The sequence below is a fragment of the Lathamus discolor genome, chromosome 14, assembly GCF_037157495.1.
Source record: "Lathamus discolor isolate bLatDis1 chromosome 14, bLatDis1.hap1, whole genome shotgun sequence".
Classification (NCBI taxonomy): domain Eukaryota; kingdom Metazoa; phylum Chordata; class Aves; order Psittaciformes; family Psittacidae; genus Lathamus; species Lathamus discolor.
The window spans coordinates 1632117-1659012 of record NC_088897.1 but is presented as its reverse complement, the minus strand read 5'-3'; the positions used below and the strand labels follow the sequence as shown (position 1 = coordinate 1659012).

Here is a 26896-nt window from a genome sequence, read left to right as displayed (position 1 = left end):
TTAGTACTTGAAAATTTTATTTCCTCAAATGAGCACCACCACATATTGTAAATATGACAAACAGCAGCCTCCCTCTAATACTGAAGAACTATGTACAAGGTACAAACACATGAAAAGGTGAAACCCAACTCTTTGAAAACAAACGGTTGCATTTATTACTGAAGCAAATGACCTGAAAGAATAGGCAAAAACAACCAAAACCAACCAAAAAATGAAGGTCAAAGAAATAAAATTATACACAATTTGTAAACACAAGAGCATCCATAGACAGGCTGGTATTGGAAATATTGTCCTTTAGCTTTGTCAGTGGGGAAAGCGTTCCCATTTCCTTATGAAAAACAAACCAAAGGATACACACAGTTCGTAACTATGAGAATAGCTTATTTGTGGTTGTACCTTACACAATGCCATTCTGCTTGCGTTTAAATATGTTGGTTTCTTGTTTCTGAATTCGAGATGATTTTGTTTCCCCTCTTTTTGAACAGGATCCTGCAAAACCTCCAGCTAAAACAATTCTTTCTGGACATTTCCTTTCTGAGCCTCTCGCCCGGTGAGAAGAGCAGCTTCCCACTGAGCTGAGCTCTGGATCTCACCAACCCCTTTACCCAGCTGGGTTTTGGGTGTCATCTCTTCATCCAAGAACTGGTTCACACGGAACACGCTGCTCCTCCCAAAGCAAGGAGGTGCGGTGAAATGCATGATAAGCACTCTCACACACCAGTCAGAAACCCGTAGACAGAGAAGGTTCTTGCTTGATCATCACAAGAACAACAGGTTTCATTGCTTGCTTTTTTCCTGTATCTCCTTAAATCACGTGCACCAAACCCAGGGAACTGAGGAGCGTGCAACAGGAGTCACTCACTCAGCACTGAAACCAGCTCCTTGCTCAGCAAAACACAGTTCAGTGGCTTGTGCTGTTGGTCCACTTTGGGATAAACAAGAGACCCAATGAATGAAAAACAAAGAAGGGGGAGAAGGAGGGAAGTTAAAGACAGAAAGGAAAACAGAACAAACTCCCCTTTCCTGCCAGAGGTAAACTTTTACTCTAGTCTGGGATGTAGCAGCCTGGTTTAAAGTAAAACAAAAAACCAAACCCCAAACAAGCAACAAACCAACAACAAGGAAAGAATCCAAGAGAAAAGCAGGACCCACGTCCAAAGACTGAACTTTGAGTTTAAAAACAACGACTACTTAAAAATCTCCACCCTCCATCCCTGCTGCCCCCAAGCAACTGGAACAGCAATGCAGAGGCTGCAGCTTACGCTCAAGCCTGGTTTCTAAGCCTTGGTATCTACTTCACTCCAGCCAATACTGGTGCAAGAGAAAATTTCAGGCCCGGATCCTACAAACCAGGTCTCCTCCTCAAGAAAGCTGTGCCCAGACGGAGCCTTCCTGGGACCTGCTGTGGGAGCAGGAGGTGAGCCAGGGCTCAGGCTGCCGGACGACAAAAGGTGCTCCAGCACGGAACTCAGGACACCAGAGCACCCCCCAGGCGCCTGCAGCTACCTCCCGTCCCACGCATCAGCTCCTGCCCTCACCCAGCCACTGCCTGCACTGGAGACCAATTCTGCCAGATGGAAGCGGGAATGGCTCCCCTCTCCTGCCACCTCCAGAGGAAAAATGGACCGACTTCAGAGGACAACGTGGAGTATGAGTTTTTGTTTCCCTTTAAACATATTTTCCAACAAATACAGAAGGAAACAGTATCATTTATAAACAACAGAAAAGTGCTCTCAGGGAGGGACTCTGAGAAAACAGCACCAAATATATTATTTTTTTAAAATTAAATATTATTTACAAAAGTGTGTTTCACAAGAGAATGGTTCTTTTTTTTTTCCTGCTTTTTATATATTATTATCTGAATATTTATTACAGGGGTCAGGATTTCACACCAGATAATCCACCACAGCAAAACAATTTAACACCTACTCAAGTCTGAGCTTTGGGGTGGATGGGGTCATGTAAACTCAAGGGTCCATGCAGCTTGCCAGAGACGAGGCTGCCACATAAAACAAAAGCAAATCTCACTGCTGTTCATGTGTTCTCGGGGATATCACCCAAGGAGGCAGCTTCCATGGGCCACATCTCCAGCTTGGAAACAACGGTCCCACCTTGCCCACCCCAGATAGGAACAAACAGGCTCCAGACAAGCCACAGGGCCACAAGGATGCAGATAGCGAGGTTCTTGAGGTTCTTTGGTTATGCTCTGAATAGATCACTCTACCAGTCATCAGCTGAGCCCGCGCAGACTGCGGCAGCTACCAGCACACAGATCTGATCATCCTGTCCGGTCACCAGCTCCCAATACGGCCATGTATCTTAATACAGCAAGTAACAGATGAGTTAGCAGCGGATTAAAAAGTACTTCAATGGACACAGAGTAGAGAAGCCAATGAGCTTCACAAGCCTGTTTTTCCTTATCTCCCTGTACAGCGTATGAAAGTCACTCTATCCATAAGTATCTGGGTGCACTGGGGATGTTCACAGACACAGCCCCTATCAGGGCTTGAGGACAGATTCTCAGCGAGTGTGAACCTGTGGATGCTGATGTGACAAAACTAATTAAAACCAGATTAAGATCTTGCCGCGTTCAAGCTTAGACTGGTTGCCACTGAAAGTGTAACCCCTCTGAACAGTTAAAAACAGCCTGATCTGATGGATCACCATCCTTTCTTGTCCCAAATACATGGATAAAAACATTTACATGTGGTACCTTTCTGTAGTAACTATTCTTTCTCACAGCAGGCCTCTGGACAGGCCTGCCTTTTATCTCTCTTTTTTATACGCAATCAAGCTAAATACCAGCATAAAGCCCTGAGCCCCTGTGTGTTCTTCTCAACCTCATCTTAATGGAGTTATACCTTACTTCTCCCAGCTCCAACCAGACCCGTTTGAAGGCTACTTATCTGCGGAGACCTGAAGAGACCTTCACAGAACGCAAATTACTTCCCACTGGTCAGACCCCAATAGATTGTCCTGGATCACCAACCAAAGGACAGGAAAATGGGACGAGCTCAGTGCCAAAGTCAACAAGATAGAGGGTTCTGCAGAATTGCTGACTGCTATTAGATTTTTATCACCGAAGACAATGTGGATGATGGAAGCAGAGACCATCAGAAACAAAAGCTGAAGTGACTGTTACACAGCCCCAGCAGAAAGGGTGAAGGCAGAAGCCACCTCCTAACAGGCTAGCCACAAACTGAGCAAAGCCCATCCCCTGCAGGAGCCGCGGCCAGCTTCCGTCTCACTTCTCTCTCCAAGGTTGGAAAGAAAGTGGTTCAAGAGAAAAATTGGTCTTTGCTTAGATGGGCCATCAGGTTTGGGCTTCAGCACAAAGACCCAACACCTAAGTTCCACCCTGATCCCCAGGCAGCATCTCTGCTCACATCCCCTTCATTTAACAGCAAATTACCTTCTCGGCATCAGCCCTCCATCCTGCTGCCCCCAGCCAACTGAGAGTCTCCTGGGGTGGGGGCAAGTGGGAACAGATTACAGCTCCAAAGCTTCAGTTTCATAAGGAGTTACACACCCCTGCACAATACTCTTTCCTTCTGGATTAAGAAAGATTTCCCCCAGTGGATTAACCTACTTGAAAAAATTCTACCAACAAAAAGAAAATTCACTCAGAGAGACAAAACTAACGCAGTTAAAGAGTCTTTAGTTATGCACCAGATACTGGCTGGACTGTTGCAGAGCAAACTTCACATTGTCATTTATGTCTAACACAGCTCCCCTCTCACACACACACTGCCCCTTCCCCACTGACCACCTCGGGAAGGTCCACAGTAATTAAAATGAAAACATTAAAACGGGAAGGACTTGCCCCTTGCAGTTGTGATGCCCACATTTACCCCTTCCCTTTGAATTCCAAGGCATAGGCAATTACAGGGGTTGAATTTCTTTTTTTCTTTCCCATTCCCACTGTGTCTGTAACAGGTTTCTGGGAGTGGGAAACAGGAGGAAGGTTTCGGGGAGGATACCTCATGGCTTGAAATATCCACCTGTGCAACACCGCTACAGCCACCAGGCTCCTCTGCTCCCTCCTCTCCCCACACTCGCACCAGTTCTTTGCCAGGCTCCAAGAGTGGAGCTGATGGCTGTGGCCTGGGATTTAAGATACAGATTCTGTAACAGCATTTTCCTACTTGCACCCATGAAGGACTGGTAAAAGACCCCCAGGGATGCTCAGTGGAGGCCAGGAAATCAAAAAGTACCCTGTGTTACTAAGTTTGCCCCATCCTCCTCTACATGATTTCCTCTTTCTCGCCTAACACATGCTGGTTTTCCCCCGTCATACCTTCTAAGCTGCAGCTCCAGCCCCCTTGTGCCTTAAGTGGTTTTCTCTTCCTCTCTGAAGGGTCAAGAGTCAGGATTTGGTTTCTCCAGCAGTGAGGACGCTCCCCACAGCTGTGTTCTGTTGGGATGTTTGGCCTACCTACCCTGAACCAGCGAGAGAAACGGGAGGCAGGGGATCTCTCCAGCCTTCACATCCTCCCCCCAAGAAGACAAGTTCATAAATGGCAAACGAAACACAGATTTGCGATCAGCTTGCGGGGGGAACTGCTCATGACTTGTGCTCAGCCAGCGCAGACTGAAGCTCCACTGACAGAGCAGTGGTTTTACCATTTGGAGAGAACGCAGCCGTGAGGTATTTTTCTGTCCATTTAGACAAGTAGATAGTTTCAAGCCTTGGTTAACCAGGACTTAAAGGAGAAGTACAGCTTCAACTTCTGATGACTTCCCTTTGGGCCCATTCCCCACCCCCTATCACCTTCTCCTGCCCAAAACTCAGGTCTTCCTCTCGCACCGAGACCTTCTGATAAAATGCCCCCACAGAGCCAACTTCAGTTTGTACTCAAACACTCGTCAACATGGAATGGCTGTTGGGCATTCGGTGCATTCTCTTAGCCAACGCCAGAACAGAGAGAGAAGCAGCCAGGGTCAACTCACAAACAGATACAAAGCAAAGAGACAGAGAGACAGAAATTTAGAGGCCAGTCACCAATAAAGATGGAGAAGGGTGTGAAGATGCTCCCAAACTGCAGAGCCTCTAAATGCATGGAACCAAGCGTTCAGTCACTCTCTCACTCTTGGATATAATGTTCAGTTGGATGGCATTCTCTTACACGCTGGTAGGGCTGGGCTCTTCCCATTCAATCCCAGCCATTATCCTTGATCATGTGAGCTAGTTCAATGATGTATTTGCCTTCTTTATACTTCTGGCTGCTTTCAAAAGCGTGTTCCTAAAAACAAAAGGAGAAAGAATGAGCTCAAGATGATATTTGAAGGTAAATTCACAGTTACAGATCAGATCCAGGAATGCTGGTACAAGTCTTAGCCTTGTCTACAGAATAAAATGCTCAAACTGCAGGTCCTCCTGTTGGCTTTCAGGAAAAGTATCCTGGAAGAATCTTAAATCCTGCATCTAGGCATCTCTACAGGCTGGAAAAAGGAACAATTGGCACCACGTAAATGTGCAGCCTCCTGCAGGCCAATGTCAACTGCTCCTTGAACTATGATTTAGGAATCATCAGTGATAAAACCCACCTCTCTCTGAGGTGAAAAACTCCAGGTGGAAACTTCATGTGGAAATGGAGCAATTGGGCACCAGGCAACGAGAAGGACTCACCCTACACAGATGCATGCTTGCAGGAACAGACAATGCTTTACCACTGCAGAACTGCAGAAGTGAAAAAATCTGTGGGACCTCCAGTCGAGAGGGACTCCCATTGCTGAGGCTGCATCCTCAAAAGCAGCTCAGTTCTGCTCAGGTGTTCTGTAATGCACCTGGACAAACATCACTGGAGGCTTGGGCTTACTGCTACGTTTACAACATTTTGTATTTTGTTTTACAGTAACCTCAGTTTTGTACTTAGTGTCCTTTTCCATTTATGAGATCCATGCTGTGGCTCTGCATGGATTCCTACCGCATCAATTATTGATGCTTTACTTTTTATAGCCTTTCAATTGATTTATTAAAGTGGATTTCTGTACAGAGGCCAGATAGAATAAAGAATATTTCTGTCTATGCTGTGTTTAGGCACTGGTCAAAATGTTTTGACAAACAAGTTTGCTGTGTGCCTCCTGAAGCAGAAATTAAGACTGTAGCATAAGCCTCTATTTGAAGGTAACTGAATTTATGAAGAGCAAGAGACAGCAAACAAACAAGCTCATGTTCAATAAACTCATGACCAACATTTCCAGTGGGAAGGACACAGGATTAACAATATATGGATCATTCTATTATTCTGGTATTGTCTGGGAAAAAAGACAAGATGAACCACATGACTGACTGATGTTATCCTCGTATTTATATTAAGCATCACTAAGGGACACCCACGAAAACCAGGCCCACAATGTATATTCTTAGTAAGAAACACACATTAGCCACAAAGAGCTCCTGCTCTGAATGAATGCAACAAACACAGGAGAGAAAAGAAATACAGGAAGGAAAAAAGATGGGGCTACAGACCAGAACCTGCATTTCTGGTTCCCAAGTTAATGGTCTTCCCGTGAGACCACGTTACCAGACACACACCTTCAGAAAGGGCTGGAGCAAAGATGTCCACAGGAAAAATTATAGTGATACTCACATATTTCCAACCCAGTGTGGTTTTGCAGTTTTCACAGTAAATATCTGCAACCGCATGTAATCCTGTTAGTAACACCCGCTCCTCTGCAGGGCCACAACCCACGTTAACTCTGTGGAAAAAGGAGAGATGCTCCCTATTAGTGCATCTTTGCACATCAAACTGCTGCACTGAAGTTGACAGCAATTTTAATGCACTATTTGAAAACATTAGCAGGAGGTTCAGGATACTGAGTACCAAAATGAAGATCTTTTGCATTTTCAGAATAGAATGAAAACGGTGAAATGAATCTTTTATTCATCTGAAAGTTCTATAAAGCTTTGAAGAGAACATTAATAACATTCTAGTAAATTGCACTAATTATGCATTTGGGAAAGATTTTCATTTTCAAATTGAGAAAATGGTACTTTTCCTTTCCCAAATGGAAAATTGAAAACTGTAACTGAAATCAGCAGTTCTTCTCAAAGGCATCCCAGCAGTGAGCTCATCAAAACTATTTTCAGTTATTGGGAAAATTACACTTGGTCTTTATGCTAGCTCTAAAAAGTAAGTTCAGATTTAGATACAATTTATTCTCTACATTTATTTTGCCCAACTACGTTCTCTGAGAAGAGAATGACTCATGCATTAGCTCTTATCTCAACCTGATGATGACAAAACCACCTTTTCCTAGCTGCTTATCTGAAACCTCAACATGAAATGAAGTATGAATCAGTGTTATTTCCTGCCTCTTTCTCCAACCATTTTCAGCAAGCTCCCAAGGCTTAGGCAGAGGTTTTCTAGAGGAAGACTGTCTTTTTGTTTCCTTCTTCACAAGGGTTTTCTTAAATCTATCCTTAGAGATGTAGAGGTGACACGTACAAAGTTCTACTCACACTGAATTGAAGAGGTATGCTCGTCCTTGGCTTCCTTGAAAGGACTGAAAGGCAAGAAAACAAAATTCAGTTGGCTGATTGATGGGAGAAAGGCTAAACCAGGACCTGCCCGAAGTGGCTGCACTAATGGTAGTTATAGCAACTGTTAGCCAGGGCCTGAGAAATGCACATTGTTAGAGTCTTCGAGATGGAAAAAGCACAAAGCAAAGTGTCAGGAGGAGGTGAGCACTGACGAACAGAGGTCTTGTCCTGCAGTCAGGAAGGGAGCATCTGCCTTCAATTCTAACGCCTGCCTATTTCACAAGGCATGCTGGCAGCCCAGTGGGAACTTCACCTGGTACTACCAGCATTTCCAATGTACTTTTCAAGAGTTAAGCTGTTTTCTCTCTTATATCCCAGCAATGTCTATTATCACCCATTCAGTTCTGTTTATGAATTTCACACTACTGCCTCACCCCTCCCTAACACAGCCTTGCTGCCAAATACTGATTTGGATCTCTTTAAACCGAAGTGCTCGCAGAGGCTTCCCACTGCACTGCCACAGTTTGGAAACACTGCTGCTGCATATGGCAGCACGTGACCTCCCCTTAGGAAGACTGCACAGATGGACGCTGAACCAAACTGATTGTGACCTATTTGTGCAAGGTGCTGTGCACACAAATACAACCTCTAGTGATTTTACAAAAGACCTTAACCTTGCTGGGGTGTCTGCAAGCCTTCATATTCCCACTGATGCCAGGGAGAGCTTCAGGAGTGGATCCAAACATACAATGAGATACAATTGCATAGAGATGAACATGGACAACAGAGAACCACACAGCAACACAGCCACACCAGATAATTACGAGTCATGGCACATCCTCTTTGCCACACGTTTCCTCAGGATCTTACAGCATCACCATGAAAAGGCAGTGCTTCAAAGAGAGCAGGGGAACGCCAGCCTGGCAGGACACTTCCAAGAGCCAGAAGGCTCCATTGTGTCACGTCTGTAACATTACCCCGTCACGGTGCCTTGCTTACAAGAGCTGGCTCACACATAGCAAGTGCTACCTGCACTTTTTATGTGCTCTGACAAGCATGCACTGAATGAAACATTTGGTGCTTCTGAGCGAGAGCACAGTTGCTCTCTGTATACAAGATTATGAGATATCTCAGCATATGTATGCAAGGAGCTGGGAAAGTCAAAGAGCAGCTTTTCTGCACCACTTCATCATTTACCTTGCACCTTACCAGGAACCTTGGAATATTTAATGATTTTCTTAAAACCTCTGCTTCTACAGATGAGTGATGATTTCAGGCTAAACGCTCTTAAAAGCAGGGAGACAGAGTTTTGGGAGACTAGATAAACATTCAAGGTTTTACCTTTACCTCCCTGGACCACTAACACTAGTCATCTATTTAGTTAAGGGCAACCTAAACCTGGGGCAACACAAATGTGCTCTTCCCACATCACACAAAGCAATATCTGCAGTGTCCCTGCCCTTCCCAAGCCATCTCATTCTGTCAGCCCTACAGATTCGCCCCTACACAGCCTCACAGAGCACAAAGTCATGCCTGGGAGTCAGCAAGCCTGTGGATGATCTGGACCCCAGTTCTTATGCCCACATACATCTGTGTTCATCAGCTGCTTCCTCCACACTGGGAAGGCTGCTGCATGTTTCCAGCTAACGGTTCTAATGGCTAAAGCGGGGTACCAACCCATTAGCTCCAGCAAGCACTTCTTGAGTGCTGCCTGGGCTAACAGCCTGTAAGATGTTCTCTCCATCTTGAGCCATGTTCATGTGAAAGGCAGAGATGGAAAATTCACTCACCAGCAGGAGAGAACAGAACACATTAAAGGTGTGATTTACAACTGCCCTGACAGCAGAGCAAGTACAGCCTGTCATAGCATTCACCCTGGTGCCCTTCTTGGCGACAAGGCACTCTCCAGAAGTGGCAAAGGCCCACCGGAAGATCCCAAATTGCGAGAACATATGCAAAAAGCTCCCTACCACATAGCAGAGGCACCTTTGGCAAACGCAGTACCAAGGGGCGTGCAGGCAGGGAGCCACAGCCAGCAATGAAAGCTGCCTGTGAGGTCTGAACGGCAGCAAGGGTTCTGCCAGCTATAAAGTCACTGCCTGGCAAAAAACTTGACTCACTCCTGGAGGAACAGCTATTATTCAGAGGAATCTGAAGCTCAGCAATTAGTTGCCACCCAGGGCACAGAACAGCCACTCTGGATTCAGGAAGGATGCCTGAGGCACTTGTCTATCTCTTCTACTCAGACAAAAGCAGTGCCCTGAGGAATGCCTTGGGAAGGAATTAAACAGGACACATGGCTCAAGCATGTTTGTGTAATTGCATTTATTAGAGAAGTTTCTTTCAATCCTTCTGCAGCACTCAAGTTCTTTATTATTGTTATTGTCAGCTGGCTGATACCCCACATGCCAAGTAGGTCTAGCCTGTTACAAAACACACACTGCATTGTTTCAGCGTCCTGTGTGGTAAAGTAGGAACTGACAAAAAGCCAATGCCCCCCAGGACAGAAAAAGAGTCCAAACCAGACTCAAGCAATGCTCTACCTTACTACAGCAAACAGCAGGAGCATCAGCTATCCATGCTACAGAAGAGAGATACAAGCCTAGTAGGATGGACTGCTAATGGGGGACAGTGATGAATAAGAAGTTCCCACAGCAACATGTGTGCCATCAAAGCAAAATGAAAGCAGTTGAAGCTGGTTAACCATCCAGTCCTTCACAGTAAATACTTTTCCATAAACACCAAAGTGACTAAGTTTGCCAATAACAACAACCACGGGAGGAAAGCTTTTATTGGTACAGAAATAGGATTTTCCATTACTGCTGTACAAAGGCCTGTCTTTAATAAACAACAAAACCAAACCCATCAGCTTTGTGTTTGTGGCTCACTGGACACTATTCCAGCTCCCCACCCCAGGGACAGTAGCATCCTTTCAGAGGTGCCCTTCCTTCCAGCTCAAGCCAGTATTTTCAGATATCTAAGGGTGGTCACTGCAAAAAAATCACATTCATTCTCTCCTGCCCGAGAAGAACTTTTCACCGCTCAGCTTTCAGTGCTGCTGCCTGCCTGAATATTCACCCTCCAGCTAGCTAAGGATTTGGCAAATCATATAAAAAAGGTGAGAGAAGTTTGGCAACCACCTCAAGCTCTCCGGTGCAGCTGCTCTCCCCAGGGCTGAACTGACTGTGTCTTTATAAAGGTAGCACAGGCAGGTTTTATCTGGGTGTTGTAACCTCAGCATTTTCTGGAGATGCTCCTTTCCTGCTGGCACTCCAGAAAATTTGGCACATGCTGTAACGGGCACTATGAAATCAGAAGAAACAGGTGTATTTGTACACAAACAGATCTCCTTTTCATTGGTTTTGTTGGTGTTTTATTAAGAATCACACAGAGATTTCCACAACACGCTTGGTTTTCACTGAACAGAGACAGTCAGCAGTAAGACCTACTTTCTATGCTATGCATTTTCCCCATGTAGATTTTCTTAACACACATTCAAAGGTGTATCTCATAGGCATGTTTATAAATCCAGACTTCTTATTCTCTAGAACAGCAGCTCCTGGCATCACTTTCCAGATGAAAGAAATGGAAAGGGGTTTTTTGTTGTTGTTTCCCACTGAAAGCCCAAGCACATAGTTTTTTCTGCACTGCTAATGCTTAGTGTCTGGCTGGAAACACATCTGTATATGCCAGCAACAAAACTCTCCCTCCCCATCCTCCTGAGCCCTCTAAAATACAATAGAAGCTTTTGAGATGTGCAATGTACAACGGCTTATTCCTCCTGACTACTCGCATTCAAAAACCTCCCCTGCCCCTGCATGCTCTGCTCAGCATGGAGGCATCTAAAAGCTGCAGGGCCTAAGGAGTGCTGATTTGAGCACCCAGGTGGGAAACCACAAGCCTGGAGTCAGCTATTTGGCTGCAGATCATTGCCTGCCAAGCTGTCTCTCGTTACAGCAGAAGCTCCATGTTAAGATGCCTTTGGCAGCTGCTCTGGTTTCAGAAGTTCCTATCACCCAATTTACACTCATTATGGCCTCCTCAGCTGTGCTGATTCCAAATTAGATCTGTGAAGTCATTATTTTTAAAAACAAATACTTTGGCAGGGGGTGGGTGGGTTTGAGGGAAATAGCTTTTCCTCCTTGTACCATATCATGGATCCAGTTTAAAGGGCAATCACACAGACTACTTAATAATCACAGTACGGGGGCAGACACAAGTCATTCAGAGTACGAAGTTCTCAAGCTCAATTTGCTGGCAAGGAAGCACAGTGCAGAACTACAGCTCTAGTGAGAGCCAGTCTGTAGGGTAGGGGGTTTGGGTTTCACAGATGCTGTTAAACCAGATGTGCTGCAGCAGGAAGTGCAACATGCAGCCAGCATCTAAGAAGTGCCAGCTCCTTTGTGGTGGTCACATTCTGCTCACTAGAGATGGACTCAGCCTGCAAGACTCAAAGCTGAATCCTTATATATTCAACACCCTTGACCTTGGGAGCTGTCGTGTTGGTTTAGTCATTATCTTATATTCTGGCCTCAATCCTAAGTGCTGAATCTACCACTCTGTTTGCTCTGAGCAAGACATGTGACTCCTTCAGAGCCTTCCTCAGCGAAGCAACAGCAAGCAGGCAACCACACATGCGTGCAGGGAAGGGGCTATGCCCCTCCATCATTCCAGCCTGCTTCACGTTCCGCCTGCCTTCCCACCACCATCAGACCTTTGCACTTCCACGTTCCCCTTAGTGGGGACTGCTGAAGACACAGAAGGAAATTTTCACATTCAAACAGTGCAGGGAAAGGCACGGATTCTGAATGTGCTCCAAACACACCTACACACCATACCCCTTTTTCCTAGCACCTACAGCTTCTCATTCACTGTGCAGCCCACTCAGCAGTTCCAAACGCTGAACGGATGACAGGATTAATACCCCAAGTCTTTGTGATGGCACATGACAATAGGCTAAACACAAAAAGAGCTGGCTGGAATCATCTGGAAAGATAGGAAGCAGTTGCCAGGACTAAACTGCTACATACTGGTACTTGTTCTCTGCAGCATGCAGCAGAGAAAGACCTCACTCACCTATATCCAGCTGGCAGCCTTTTAACAAGCCAATACAACAGAAATGAAAAGGCAACTGGTCTCAAAGAGGTCCAAGAGGAAAAAGGAATGGAGCGCGCCCCTTCACACGACATACTTGAAAGCCACAAATAATTCTCACTGCAAGGACACACACAGGAACAGAGGGCCCAAAGCTACTGCCGGGGATCAACAGCAGTCGGCACGTCCCAGGCAACTCGAAGCGGCAGCATGAGGAGAAGCCAACTGACCACAGCCATCTGGACTCCTCAGAAAAAGGACATGTTTTCTGGGCCCGCGATGCCCCCACTGGGACAGAGCAGTTCACTGAGTAAGAGAAACAGTATTAAAACCTCCCAGGGTTAAGAGACACCGAAATCTGGGTGAGAAAACTCGATCTATTCAGAAATAGCTCTGTTATCCCTTATTTCCCACTTACACATACAACTTTTGTTTTTAAGTTACTACAGTCATTTGCACAACGCTGATTATAAGATTGATCTACTCTTGCCGCTGATTTAACTCTTAAACACCTAAGGATGAGATGTCCTCATAAAATACCATCTGAACAGGGAGAGGAGACCTTTCAAGTACGACGTCAACTCAAGTGCACATGAGTTTGCAGATGAAGATACGCGACAAAACACAGGCTCTCCTCACACTCATCCTACTCCCTCTAGCACTTAATCCCAATTCCCCTCAGCTGCTATTCCACCTAACAGGCGACTTCACACAGAAAGCTCTGTCTTAATGGCACCTTTCAAGCCCTGTTAATTATGGCTATAATTATTTAATTAAAAAGATGAGTCCTGCAATGAGTTTAGAGGAACCACTATGCCTGGTAGCAGCACTGGGTGTATGATGACTCTACAGAGATTACTTGTGAGTCACTGTGCAGTGGGAATGAAGTTGGGAAAACAGAACTACAGAAATACCTGCTGTAGATTCTGGGATCTGCCCTAGAGAGCGTGAGCCACTTGAGCCATCTGCTTGCATCACATTCACATTTTTCCCAAGGGAGCACGAGTTCAATTGCTTGTTCCCTGTATCCTCACATACTAGAGAGACCTCCTCAGGGTTCACTAATTCCATCTTGTTCTTCCTCACAGAAAGGCCAGTCAGTGATCAGATTAAACTGAGATTCAATTTTGCTCTGATTATGCGGGATACAGACCCATGTCAAGGGAACCAGTTACATTATTCCACCTTGTGCACAGATGTGACTTTACCCTGTTCCAGCTGCATTCCTGAGTTTTAATTGAGTTTTAACATGGGTCCTTAATGCTATTTAAAGCCCAAAGTCGATATGGAATTAGTGGACCAAACTCATCTCTGAGTAATTCAATTAATTCAGCATGGCCTTATTTCCCAGCAGTTTCTGCTGCTGTGCAAATACAGAGTGAATAACTATGAGTCTGTCGTGTTTCATTGTACGAACAGCTACATCCAAGCAGTTTTACATCATGTTTGTGTCTTAGGTTATGTAGTCTGCAAGAAGATGCACAGGCTGGAAAGATGAAAGATGTTACTTCCATTTCTGTTTATTCTCACGGAGATGTTATTACAGTTTTTCATCCTGCATCCTGGCAGCAGCAGGTGCTCATTCAACCCCCTCATTCCCTCTACACTCAACGCAAACAGGAGCGAGACATGTTTCTGATAAGAGCCTTTTGTCCTAACAGGAAGCAACTCAGCACTTTCAGTGCACAGGATAGGTGGGGAAAGACTGCAGACAGACAGTGCAAAAGGTCTGAACACACACCCGCAAAAATACCAGCAGGCAATGCCGCTGGCATCACCTCTGCTTCCCATGAAATAAATTCTCTGCTGCTTGGAAAAAGCCGGATGGTGGTGTTGTCAGGGAAAAGGTCCATGTAATGGTGCAAGCTGTCAGTGACTGAAGCACCTTACACTTCTGCTACATCCCACTTTTATGGGGAAAGAATCAATTCTTGCTTTGTGTGCAAGAGGAGAAACTTTACCCCTTGGAACTGTTTCAACTGAAGCAATGCTGTGTGAGCTGGGCCCAGTGCTTCTGTCCCCTGTGCCACAACCAGAAGAGACTGAAGACTTTCCAAAGCGGCTGAATTTAGCTGTCACCACCAGCTGAAGTCATCTTCAGCCCAACTCAAACCTGTAAGAGCCCTTCAGCACTCATGCAGGTTTCACATCACGGACTCTGCTGTGCTCTGAAATACAAGTGTTCTGGTGCCTTATGCCAGCCTCCCCACTCCTTTTCCTTAAGATGCTCAGCTTTGCTCAAAATTCAGGCAAATTTAAGTAATAATTGATTTTTATTTTTTTATTTATTTCTTTTTAATAAGGACTTTGTTTTAAGTGAGATTCTCTCATCTTTACACATTTCTAGGGGCTGAAGCTATGAAAAATCAGAACAGTTGACAAAACTTACAAAAAAATACCAGAGAAGGTGTCATGAACCACTAAGGACATTCAATGCACACTCTGCAGCACTATCTCTGTCATATCGATGCTGCTCAGGAAGACAGAAAACAAGCAGGACTGTAGAGAAGCCCAATCCCATCAGAAGCAATCCATGGAACACTGCTCTGTGCTGTTCATTGAAGCGGCTCTCCCACACACGTCAGCACAACACGAAGGTGACACTGATGCTCCGATGGGGCTGTGTTGCTCCCAGGCAGATAGGCTCTACAATCTGATTTAAATGGGTCAGGATCCAGGAGCAAATTCCCAGTTATTAATTCATGTGGCAGTATGACTGTCCATTATCACCAGAGGAGAGAGCAAGAGATTTTGTTCAAAGAGAAATTTTATATCCCAACTGCAGAAGAGAGATCTCTTCTGAGGCTTTGCAATTAATGAAGATCACTATTTTGGAAACACAGACTGGCCAAGATTGAGGGGTTTAATTTTCCCCAAGTGCACAGATTTCTAACACAATTTACCACGCCGCTAAGCTAAAGCCCGAGCAAAGCTCTATAAAGCACGTCAACATTCAGAAAGTAGCTGCAAACTGCTCTGTCCTCTTCTCTCCCTCCAACATGCCTGGCAGGCTGCCCTCCAGACCTTGGCTCAGTTCAAACACAACACTGTTAAGTCTCATCATGTTATCGTGAGCCCTGTGCTATTCAGCCTCCTTATTAAAACCCTGGGCTCCCGGATTCTGCTCTTACTTTTGTGTTTCCAGCCCCCAGACTTAAAAGGGAAGTTTCAAAATGTGAATGCTAAAGGCACAAACAACTGAAGGCAAATAAGAAATACAGCAAATTTATTACTTCTATAAAACTTCCCAATATTTTGGGGTTTCCCTTGTGATTTTGATGCCTTCTAGCTGCTGTTGTTGCGCTTCAAAACTTGACTTTAGGATGAAAAGGGATGTAAATACTAGGGGAAACCAAGCAGATGTAGTATTTACTTCTAAAAGCAATTACTCTGACTTTTACTTAGGGGGCACACAAAGCCAGAGCAGCTTCAGGAAAGAGATCCCTCTCTTCTCTGCAGCTCAAGCAGGAGGATAGATGTGTGTAACTAAGAGCCATGGAGGCCCAGCAGAGCAGGGAGCATGGGCTCTGCATCGGGGAGCACCTGCTCCCATCCTCTCATATTCAGTTTCCTCCTGCCAAAGGAAAATCCATTCCTGAAGTAACACAGCACTGGGCAGAGCAGCTTCTGTGAGTGTGGATGGCTGCCTCATGCCCCCACTTGAGATCAAGAATTCAAGATCTACAAGAGGATCTACCAAAGGGAATTTAGCATCAAGTTCTCTGACCAGGTCGTCATATTCTTGTGGGGTGTACATTACCACAGCCACAGCAGCAGCTATGGAGTTTTTGCCCCATTTTTGAGCATTGCTGTCTTCTTGCAGGTTGATGCCAGCTCAAAGCATCCAACAGTCGTTTTAAACAGGAGTAGAAGCAGGAAGGGTGAAGCCCTTTCTTTCCATATTAATTGTTGCTACTACATGGATTTTAGAGATAAACACAAACCAGAACTGGGGTGGAAGATGGAAACTGCTAATGCAACAGGTTATTTAATCTGCAGCATAACAGTGACTATCAGTGGAACACTGTATTCCATTAATACAGCTGCTAAGCTCACAATAGCACCAATGGTGACAGTGAGAGCAGACTTGCTTTTCAGCAAAAGTAGATCTGCCCAGGGCAGCAGCCCTCGATAAGAACCACTGCAAAATGAGATGAAGCCACCATACGTACACCTTACTGCTGAGAAGGTTCATCAAAAGTTATCCTTTGTTGTTTAATTCTGAATGCTTGTTTCTACTATGAAACAAGCATTGTGGTACTGAAATTTATCACTGTGGATGTGTCCTCTATGGAAATCAAACAAAAATGTGTGTGCCAGAGGACAGGTCCCCAGCCACTGAGGTCTCCTGGCCACACTGGACTGCAGGGCAGGCCCATCCTCCTATAGATCTGACCCATGTTCACACATGTACCCATACCTTCATTTCTCACCAGCCTCCCCTCTCAGAACTGGGCTGGAATCGAAGTGCTCATATTTGAGACACTTTACAAGCAGCTAAGCTAAATCTGATTGTAACTCATTCCTTCCATGACAATCACTGCTGAAAGGAGAAATCACTGGACATCTTCAAATTTCAGGTTATGACAGTCTCAGTTTCTTCCTTTGTTATTGCTACTTATTCTAACAGTTGTGATTTCTATGCAAAAACACTGTGTATTTTAAGACAGGAGACTCCGGGTGGAGTTTCCTTGTTCACTCAAGCTTCACTCCTTGCCCGTTTCAGTTCTGTTGGATAAGAAAAACTGTGGGGCCAACCACCTCCAACAGACAATGCTGAGGCTCCACTCCAGGAGGTGCCAGTGTCTCAGAGAGATCTGCTTCTTGCTGGCAGACGTTAACAGCTGTCCTAAAACAGATATGAAGCCCTCTGCCAACATTTTCTGATACTATAAAATGAGACTGCAATAGAAATTATCACAAGGAACTCCTTCTGAAAAGCCAGGGTCTTCTTCCCAAGAGGCAGTAGGTGAAAGTCCCCCCAGAGTGGCCCCTGTGATCGTGTGACTGAATTACACATTAAACCAGAGGTCTCAAGACTCCTGTCTGCATTTTTCCTGGCCTTGTTCTTAAAGTTGTAAATCAGATTAAAAGCACACACCTGCATGGGAAGTGCATAGGGCAGCTCACCCTATCAGCAAGCCCCCAAACCTGCTGGCATTTCCTCCTCTTCCAACTGCAAGGGCCAACAACTGACACAGCAAACCCAGGAAGGCTCAGACCTAATCAGCTCCATGCTCCAGTTGTTCAGGATTTGCAGCAGTTGCAGCAACCCCCCTGATGATTCACTGTCCTTCATCCCTGGCAGTTCCCTGGATAATAAATAGGAACAATATTTTATTTATGCCCAGGTCATCAATTCTAAGGCAGAGGAGGCAGCAGATGAAAGGAGAGTTACTTCCATAAGGAGAGTGATGGATTAGAAAAATCCATTTTTAGCCTCCCCCTCCTCCTTGACAGGGATTTCTAAACTGTTTTGAATCATTACCTTTTTCCTTTTTTTTTGGTTTGTTTTTTTTTTTTTTTTTTTCCCTGGACTGAATTAAGTGTTTTAAAATCACATAGCCATTAATTGCTGTAAAAACACAATTATACAAGGAGGTACAAATTACCTTGGGCTCGTTCTGTTAAAAACAGCCACATCCTGACTAAATAAAAGGCCTGATCCTGACTGTTTTCAGACCCCATTACAGGCAGTAGGAACTGAGGCACCACAGTGACCTGTAGGGTAAGCCCCAGAGGAAGCAATTACACAGGACAGAAAGATCTAATTTAGGTAGCTGTACTATGGAATAGGTACTACAAATACTTGTTACACAGCTCGGATTTCATATCCTGGCTTTTTCCTGTAAAAGGGCACTGTTGTTTGCTTATTCCCTCTCAAACAGAGGCTGCTCAGAGTTGATGAGAGGTACTCAAATGACAACCTTTGAGATCCACTCCCCTCCTCCCTGCTGCAATACAGGCCAGCAACAGCAAGGCCAGCAAGCACCACACTACTTAGTAGAGGTCCTGGGGATGAATTTGATTCCAAGAGTTCATCTCTCCCTAATCAGTGCTCAATCTCCTGGTCAAAACACTGAAGGAAAAGGCTACCATTTAGCAACTTTGATGAGTCATTGTTCTACTGAGAACTGAAATTGTCTCAACTTCCATTTAATTCTAAACTTCATGGAAGCCAGGAACTACGTGCAACCTCACAAGTTCACAGCAGTTGAAGGGGAAGCCAAAACAACTCTAATGACTGCTCATGGAACTTGCTTTGCTGTTTAGCACTTACAGCTTGAACCCTAGCAATACTTGCAATTAAGAGCAAGCTCTGAATAACACCCAAAAGTGACAATTCGTTAGGGAACAAGAGCTGAAAAGCAGGATCCAAAAGCTGCTGGGCAGCTTTCATAATGTGCATAAAATTGATAACGCAAAAAGAGCTAACAACAAATAAACGTACAGAAAGCTTACTGTGCAGTGCTGAGCCAGTAAGACTAATACAATAATGACATCTGTATACTGCAAAGATGTTACTGCTGAGACTGGAACAATGAGACCAGCCCCATTTCCATTCCTCAAAACATGTCAAAATGTACAGGATGTATAATTCTTGTGGTTCTCTTCTACAGAACTGGAAAAAATAACATTGCACCATGCAAAAGTTGAGTCTGTTTAGCCTATGAAAAAAGTGATCAATCAAAGTGACCTCGGTTACTGCATACCACAACCACAAAGGGAGAAATAGTAGGTACTACAGATCTATTTCATCAGCAAAAGAAAGAAAATAATGGGCAATGACGGGAAGCACAAGCCAGACAAACCTAAATTCAGTCTCCAATTTTTAATAGTAAGGATGATTAACCACTGGAAAAAATGACCAAGGGGAGCAGTGAATTTTCTCTCCTGAAGTCTTCAAATCAAGACTAAATGCTCTTTCTGAAAAACATGCTGCAATCATAAGGAAATCCACTGGCCCGTGCCCTAGAGGCGGTCAGACGGGATGATGTTATCACTCCTTCTGGCCTTAAGAGTTCATTACCATGAAGCTGGGAACTTAAATTTGTATTTGGGAAGAAACAAGATCTACTTTTAAAGCAAGAAGAAATCTTACTGTAATGAAAAGTAATAACTTTACCCATGAAAAGGGAACACTCACCTCACCCCCCACACAGTTTTTTCCTGTGGTGGGGATGCAGGGTTACACTTGACTAGTCTTGGACACTGATTTCTTTTTCAATCAGATTAAAGTTTTGAAACAACCACATCACAATTTTAGGATTATTGTTTTAGCTTGTGTGCATGCTCCCCCAGCTAGCACATAACTTCATGTCTTCAAGGCAAACTGACATACAAATATCAACTGGTTCATGAAGTAAAGCACTAAAAACATAACACACTATCTTGCCCATGTACTCAGAAAGAAAACAAGGATACCACCCCCAGAAAAAAAACACCACGCCAATAATTGCTGCTTCTTTCACCTATGGTATATCAAGTAATTTAAAGTAGCTGAATTCGTCCACAACTTCTCTGAAAGCCAGCACCAAAGTTTCAAACCCTTTTAGGATCCCCAGCTTGCAACATGGAGCAAAGTTTGATGCTTTCAGCACACCACAAAGCTCACCAAGAGCCTGTTGTACCAAGAAGCTCAGGCTCCAGCAGCCTGCTAGCCAGGGAAGCGGCTAGGTCACAATGACTGGAAGCAAGGTTTGCTTATAAACCTTGCAACTCCTACCTGAGAAGACAGAGAAGGGAGCTTCTAAGTGTTCCCTAGCTAACAATCCAACCTGAACAAGTCGGGCACACACCAGTTCTGCAGTTTTTCTAAATTCTCTGTGCTGGAGGAGCTGCAGCCTTTTGTGCTGAAGGATTTCATGTTCATGTTCAGTAAGGGTCCCATGCAGACATCAAAAGAAAACATTAAATTCCCTCAGCAAGCCTTAGGCTAACTTCAGAGGATACATCACTGCATAATGTTGAGCAGTTGGATCACAGTAATTCATGAAAAAAAGAAACTGCAGGACGCCCACAAGACATTCTCTACATACTTCCATAGTCAGGGACATTTCGGCTAAATTACTGTTCCCATGGCAAAAAAAAGTCAGCAACCAAGACACCACCATAGCTGTGTTTGGCCTGTATCTTTCTGCTCTTGTTCCCATCCTTTTCTACTGGCCACTAAGTACATATGAATTCAAACAGAAAAGGCTGACAGAGTTTGAAGAACACAGAGTAGATAGAATCCAGCACCACATCTGCCGCTTTGAGAAAGAGAAAAGATGCTATTCACACTGTTAAACATCTATTACGTTAGCTGGTCCCCCAGGCCCCAGTAGAGGCACATTTCTCAGGAAAAGCCCCTCTATCTTCCTCCTGGAGAAGTTTTCCCACCATTGAGTATTGAAAATATATTCTAAAAACCATGGGATGATGTGCCTGGGAAGAATAAATGTACCAACAAGTACCTTTCACTCATTTTTTTGGCAATTGGAACACATTGAAATGTGCTTTTAAACTACAGTTGCCTGGCATTGTATTTTGTTTTTTACAGTAAAGCCAAAAAGGATTAGGACACACTGTACTAATTCATAAGAGCAGACAGTACCTGCTCCAGAGCTTCACCTTCCAAGCACACTGGACGAAACAGGAGCATTTCAATTCTATAGGTGGGGAAAGGAGGAACAAAGACATCAAGTGACTTACTCAAGGTCACATAGGAATCTGTTGCAGGGTAAGGTTGAGATCCCAAAATCTCAGTCCACTTAGGCTTTGGAAAAAGGAATGAAACAAGAGTGTGTACTAAATTTGGCACAGATTTTTAAATGATGCATTGGTACAAGGGAACAAGAACCTCCACTTAGGCTAACCCAGACACCAAAGGAACATATAAAGGAAAACTAGTTACTGACTCCACCCAATCTATCTGATCACCTTCTATTTCCTCAGTCAGTAAGACCTTCCTTGGCCAGACAATCCAACCCACAATTTAGATCTTATTACAAATCAGACACACTAAACCACTTTATCCCTCCGGCTGCAGAAGATAAAAGGCCAAGTAAGCAGGCAACATTTTGGTAACTGGCTTCATGTAACAGCTTTGGATTTTCTTAAAAGCCTCAGCATCGATTATTTGCTTTAAATAGCAATGGGTTATTGAGAAACCTTCTACCCATTTTAATGCAAAAGGTTTTCCTGAAGTAGAAAAGAAAGCAAAAACTGCCCTGCAAAGGCATATTTGTCCAAGAGTTTTGGGTACCCAGTCCTAGCAAAATGCTTTGAAGTCAGGGTAAGTTAACACAGGTGCTGAAGGACTTAGAGGGAAAACTTGGAGATGAAAAGTATGGACAGACAGAGTAATACTGGGATTGAGCTCCAGCTTGCATTTCAGCCAACAGCATGAGCCAGTGCTGCAACCTGTATGTATCCAAAGGAGCTAAAAGCTCATGGCATGCAAAGCAGAACAGCATTCATGCAGTCTCTGCACAACTTGGGGCAAAAGGAATAGAGGAATTAATTTCATCAAGCCAAATCACCAACACCCTGCTGTTACATAAAAGCCTGTTTTCTGGAGAACGTTTCCAAAGATGGTGTCATTTGGGCTGTTTTGATTAAAGTGACATAGTCATGCTCAAGATGAGATACACTGCAGACTGAGAAACACTGGTTTGACAAAATCTCCCACTCCCTTTCTAGTCCTTATGGTGCTTGTTTCTTCCTTCCGTTTGCCACATTTTTATATGGAAAGCAAGCGTGGCAATTGCACTGCTGAGTTCTCAGATACTAATATATAAGGCTGTGATGAAAGAACTGCAGAAGGCCTCAGGGAGATGTTTAAAACCTAACTCAAACAGATAAAAAGATGACTGTTTAAGTTTGCCTGGGAAAGTTTCTACACATATTGGAAACCCCTTGAGGCAGGGACTGCCCTTCTGTTCAGTTTAATAGCCAGCTGTACGAATTATGGTTGCACAATTACTTTCATAAGGTTTTCAATTATACAAAGAATGTATCTTATTAAGGTTTACAACTACGAGAAATAAAACCTAAAACCCAAACCCCTTTGCATTCAAGTTGCATGACCCTCTAGTGCTCCACCAGCAAGCACTGTAGCACGCCGTAGTTAATACTTTCCATGATTGAGTACAGAGCCTCACATTGTGCTTTCATACCTTGCCTTTCGTGTCCATACTTTAGCAGTCAGCATTTTTGGGTAGTTTCTGCATGCCTCAATGGCTAGAAGCTCAAATTCCAAGCAGTCTGCAGCAATGGCATTACTCTGCTGGAAGCTCCTTACCTGCAAAGCTGGCTACATTGCACAGTGGACCAGAAGGAGTACAGACATGGAACAAAGAGGGGAAGGAAACATCAAAGATGAAACCATTGGGCATGCACAGCCTTGTGTTTTCCATGGCTGGGAACCCAGCTATGTCAAAATAAAGCAGAGCACAAACTCTAATGTACCATAAAACCAGTAAGTAAAACAAGCCACCTTCTTTGTCCAGTACAGCATCTTCTGTGTTCCAACACAGAATCTGGCTGGCAACAACCTTCCAAAGGAAAGGCAGGGAAGCGACTACCTCATTTTACAGGTACCTCAGCTGAGCACAGGAGCCTGAAGTCACACAGCTGATCCAAGAGGTCAAATGTATTTCATACCCAGACCTGGGCACAGACTGCTGTTGACATTTACATTTCAAAACTTCTTTCTGTTGAGGAAATGTACAACCTTCTGCTCTTTAAAAGCCCAAGGCTTTGTGGTCCTCAAAGACGGTTCTGCTCAGAACCACTGCAGTTGTGCCAGAACAAAAGGAGCCCCCCACCATGAGTCCCAGAATGACTCAGAGGTGGTGGCCTAATAGGAAGCCTGTCTACCCAGAAACTGCAAACCCCAAAATAGCAGCAGACTGCAATCAGCATTATTCATATCAGAATACTCAAAATCAATTGTCTGGCACAAGAGACATCATCACAGAGGTATGCACAACCTGGCCCATGCAACAACCAAGAGAAAAAGGAAGGAGAAAGCTTCTAATGGAAGAAGACGGGTCTGAGGACCCAACTCAGAGGTCCAAAGGGACCTCCACAGCTGCTACGGTTTTGACCCCATAAATACAAATGCCACTGGTGCAAGGTGATACGTTCTAGTACCTTCTTTGCAAGCAGGAACAGAGGAAGCACTACACACTTTTTAACGGGCAAAGCACCTCTGTCCCTTGTGATCCCAGCCTTTCTCTTAAGGCTGCTGCAAGAAGCTGAACCGGTTTAAGCTGCACACGCACACAGCTCACAGAGCTATTTCCTCTCATCTCAGCTAATAAATCTTACGGCTTGTGTGTTTTTTCTGAACACAAATTTTATAAGCTGAATAAACTCTATGGAACAGTTGATTGCCAAGGCAGTCAAAACCCAGAAACCTGATGCCTGACCACAGCCTGGCATTGCAGGCTGCAGTGGACACTCCAAGAATGTTTAGTTTTCACATTTCAGAAAGAGATCCTTTTACTGGCCTGCTCCCTCTGCATCAAAGGCCCCTGACCTACTGGCTCTGAAAGCGTTTAATGTAGCTTATTCTCGAGACCCTTGCCTTTGTGATCAACAAATCAGATGACAGGACAGAATCCTTCCACCGTCCCCTGCTCAGAGCACATCCTACAACCCACTGCAGTGTCTTGTTAGCAGACTGACAAAAAAAAACCCCGAGGATTTGAGCAACCACTCATCAGTCTTTGTAAATCCATCTTACATTTCAATAGAAGCATCAGAGAACTTCCCCTTAAGCAGGGGTTTTAGTGTAGGTTAGTATAGTTTAGAGGTTAGCAGGGAAAACATCCCCACACACTTCACCTCCAAATCATGATCATGCAACAACCCTTTGGCTATGCTGACAAGTATGTATGTGAACAAGAAAAGTAAGGAAAGTAATTTACACAGTCCTAGCCATCAGTTAGTGCAGTTTTACAGCTGGAAATGAGAGGAAGGAGGCAGTATCGTGAGCAGAGACAGACCACCTGTAAGCACTCCAGAGGCCTGAATTTTGAATCTTGTTCCTACAGCTATTTTCAAGAACACTTGAAACAAAAACAGCAGTTCACAAATAGATCCTTTAGGCTGAGAGCCCACTTTCCAAGCAAAAACTGCAGTACCAGTTAAGACCAGGCACTTCCAGAGCAAGCAACCTGCAGCGTGAGCAAACGCATCCTTCCGCTCCCTAGGGAGGAGGCATCCACCCAGCACCTACAGGTGAGGTCATGCACATACCTTGGAAATGAGCTCATCGTGGTTGGCAAGATGAGCCCTGCAGTGAATGCAGCTATAGGTCCTGTGGCACGAAGGCAGATATGCCTGGAAAGTCTTGGACCTTGTCATCTTCACCATTGGAGCCACTGAGCGCTGTGTGAACTCTGGGGTGGCCCAGGAGGCACTCCCGCAGGACGGGTCGCACGGGAAACACCGGAAGACACAGGTAAAGGCCGTGGTTTGGCAGGTGACGGGTGTGGGGCAGGCTCCACACGCTGGTGACCGCTTCAGAGGAAGAGATTTGGGCAGAGGGAATGGGGGACTTCACACAGACCTGCGTGCAAAAAGAGAACAGAGACGGAACACTCAGCTCACAAAGGCGGCAACGATCTCCTCACCCGCAGGACAATCTAGGATTAGATTGAGAGAGCAGGGAAGAACAGGAGCAGCCAGGAGACAGGCATGATTGTCTGCGGATTAGATAAAGGCAGGCAGACTTTTATTCACAGCTCCGCCACTGACTTGCTGACTGTCCTCACATCTTCATGCTTCTGTTATCTACCATCTTCCTATCACTTCAATGCTCACAACTTCTATTCATTCTTCCAACACTGAATGGATTTGGAAATGACTACAGAGACACAAAGATGCCAAGAAGATGATTTTCTTCAAGCCTAGTCCCCCAAACAACTCTGGGGAACTGCACATGTCAAGGTCCCACTCTGCACCACCCCTTGGAGGAGATGGGCTCTGTTAGTTAGCTAGACAGAAGGTCAGGGTCCTGCCAGCTGCTGTCCTGTCAACTCACTAATGGGACACCCCGGAAGCCCATGGAAAAGCTGGAGCTGGACACGGGTTTTCTCAGCCACCAGGAAAGTACATAAGTCACCAAACCAGTTCTTCTCTCCATTCTGCCCTAGCTTCCACATGGGAAATGAAGGAATTACACTCTCCTTTGTAACTCCCTGCAAGTTCTGAACGTAGAAGCTACTCTATAAGAACTGCACTCTAGTTTTGTTCTTTACTCAGAACACTTGACAGCAGTCAAAGCAAGAAGCCTTTGATGACTGTTCTTGATAGCAAGAGACAGTGAAAAATCCTATTCAGGATGGAAACACCTATTTCACAATCTGACATCATCTCACAGAGCCAGCAAGGAAGTTCAAGTCTGGGTCTCTTTGGCAGAAATTAGTTTTTCAGATCCCACATCTATAAGCCTTACCAGCTACAAATGTTCCTTTTGAGGGCAGGAGCAGCATAAAGGATAAAGGAGGCAGCTCCCCTCCCTCCCCAGCACATGGCATGTATGCATGCTCTAGAAATTAATCATGAACTCTGGCTGCTCCTCCCGTGAGGATCTTCCCTTCCATAAAACCCTGCTCAGTTCCTCACCCTGCACTTTGTGTATCAAATACTTGAATACCACCAACACCCCACCTCCTAAAATAAGAAAACCAAGACATAAAACCTCCACACCTGACCTGCAATGGAAATTCCTGAACCGAACAAAACAGCAAAGTACAAGAGCTTAAGAGCTGCTCTCTAAGGCGGGACAAGTAACATGCCTGAAGCACAGCTGATAATCCTCCAGGTTAGAATAAAGCCAGCCCAGGTCACTGTGCTGCTACAACAGCCCCCTGGCATTTGCGTGCTAAGCAGGTTCTGGGGCTGCCCAGTAGGATGCACTCTTCTAGTAAAAGCACCAGCCACACACCTGGCTCAAGATACACTGCAGAGAAGGGCTGGACTGGAGCTACCCTAAGCAAACACACCTCTCTGCCTTGCTGAAAAAGGAAGCTGTCAAAGCAGCTCAACAGAAATCAGAAAGTCAATCAGGCAACTGAAGGCAGGGCCCAAGAAAATTCTTGTGGAATTCATAAGCATCCCATTTAGGCAATCTCATGACTAGTGTTAGCACTAGTTACACCTATCGAGCCATGACAAAACTGTCCAAGTCACACTTGAAAACAACAAAATTCAGATGGTGAATCCACTACTGCTGTTTGCTGGAAAACCTCATGTGTGACCACCATGAGACGGTGAGATCTGCAAAAACACCTCATCCCTTACATACCAAAGTGCCATTTA

At 44.8% G+C, this 26896-nt stretch overlaps 1 protein-coding gene across 1 annotated transcript; it reads right to left on the bottom strand.

Annotated features, from left to right (window-relative positions):
* Positions 1-25123, bottom strand: YPEL2 (yippee like 2). Its single transcript, XM_065694755.1, has 4 exons — positions 24830-25123; positions 7466-7509; positions 6594-6702; positions 1-5243 (listed from the first exon to the last, which is right to left on the bottom strand). The coding sequence occupies exons 1-4, from the start codon at positions 24944-24946 to the stop codon at positions 5154-5156; spliced, it is 360 nt and encodes a 119-aa protein (XP_065550827.1). The 5' UTR covers positions 24947-25123; the 3' UTR covers positions 1-5153.
* Between the last annotated feature and the right edge of the window lie 1773 nt (positions 25124-26896).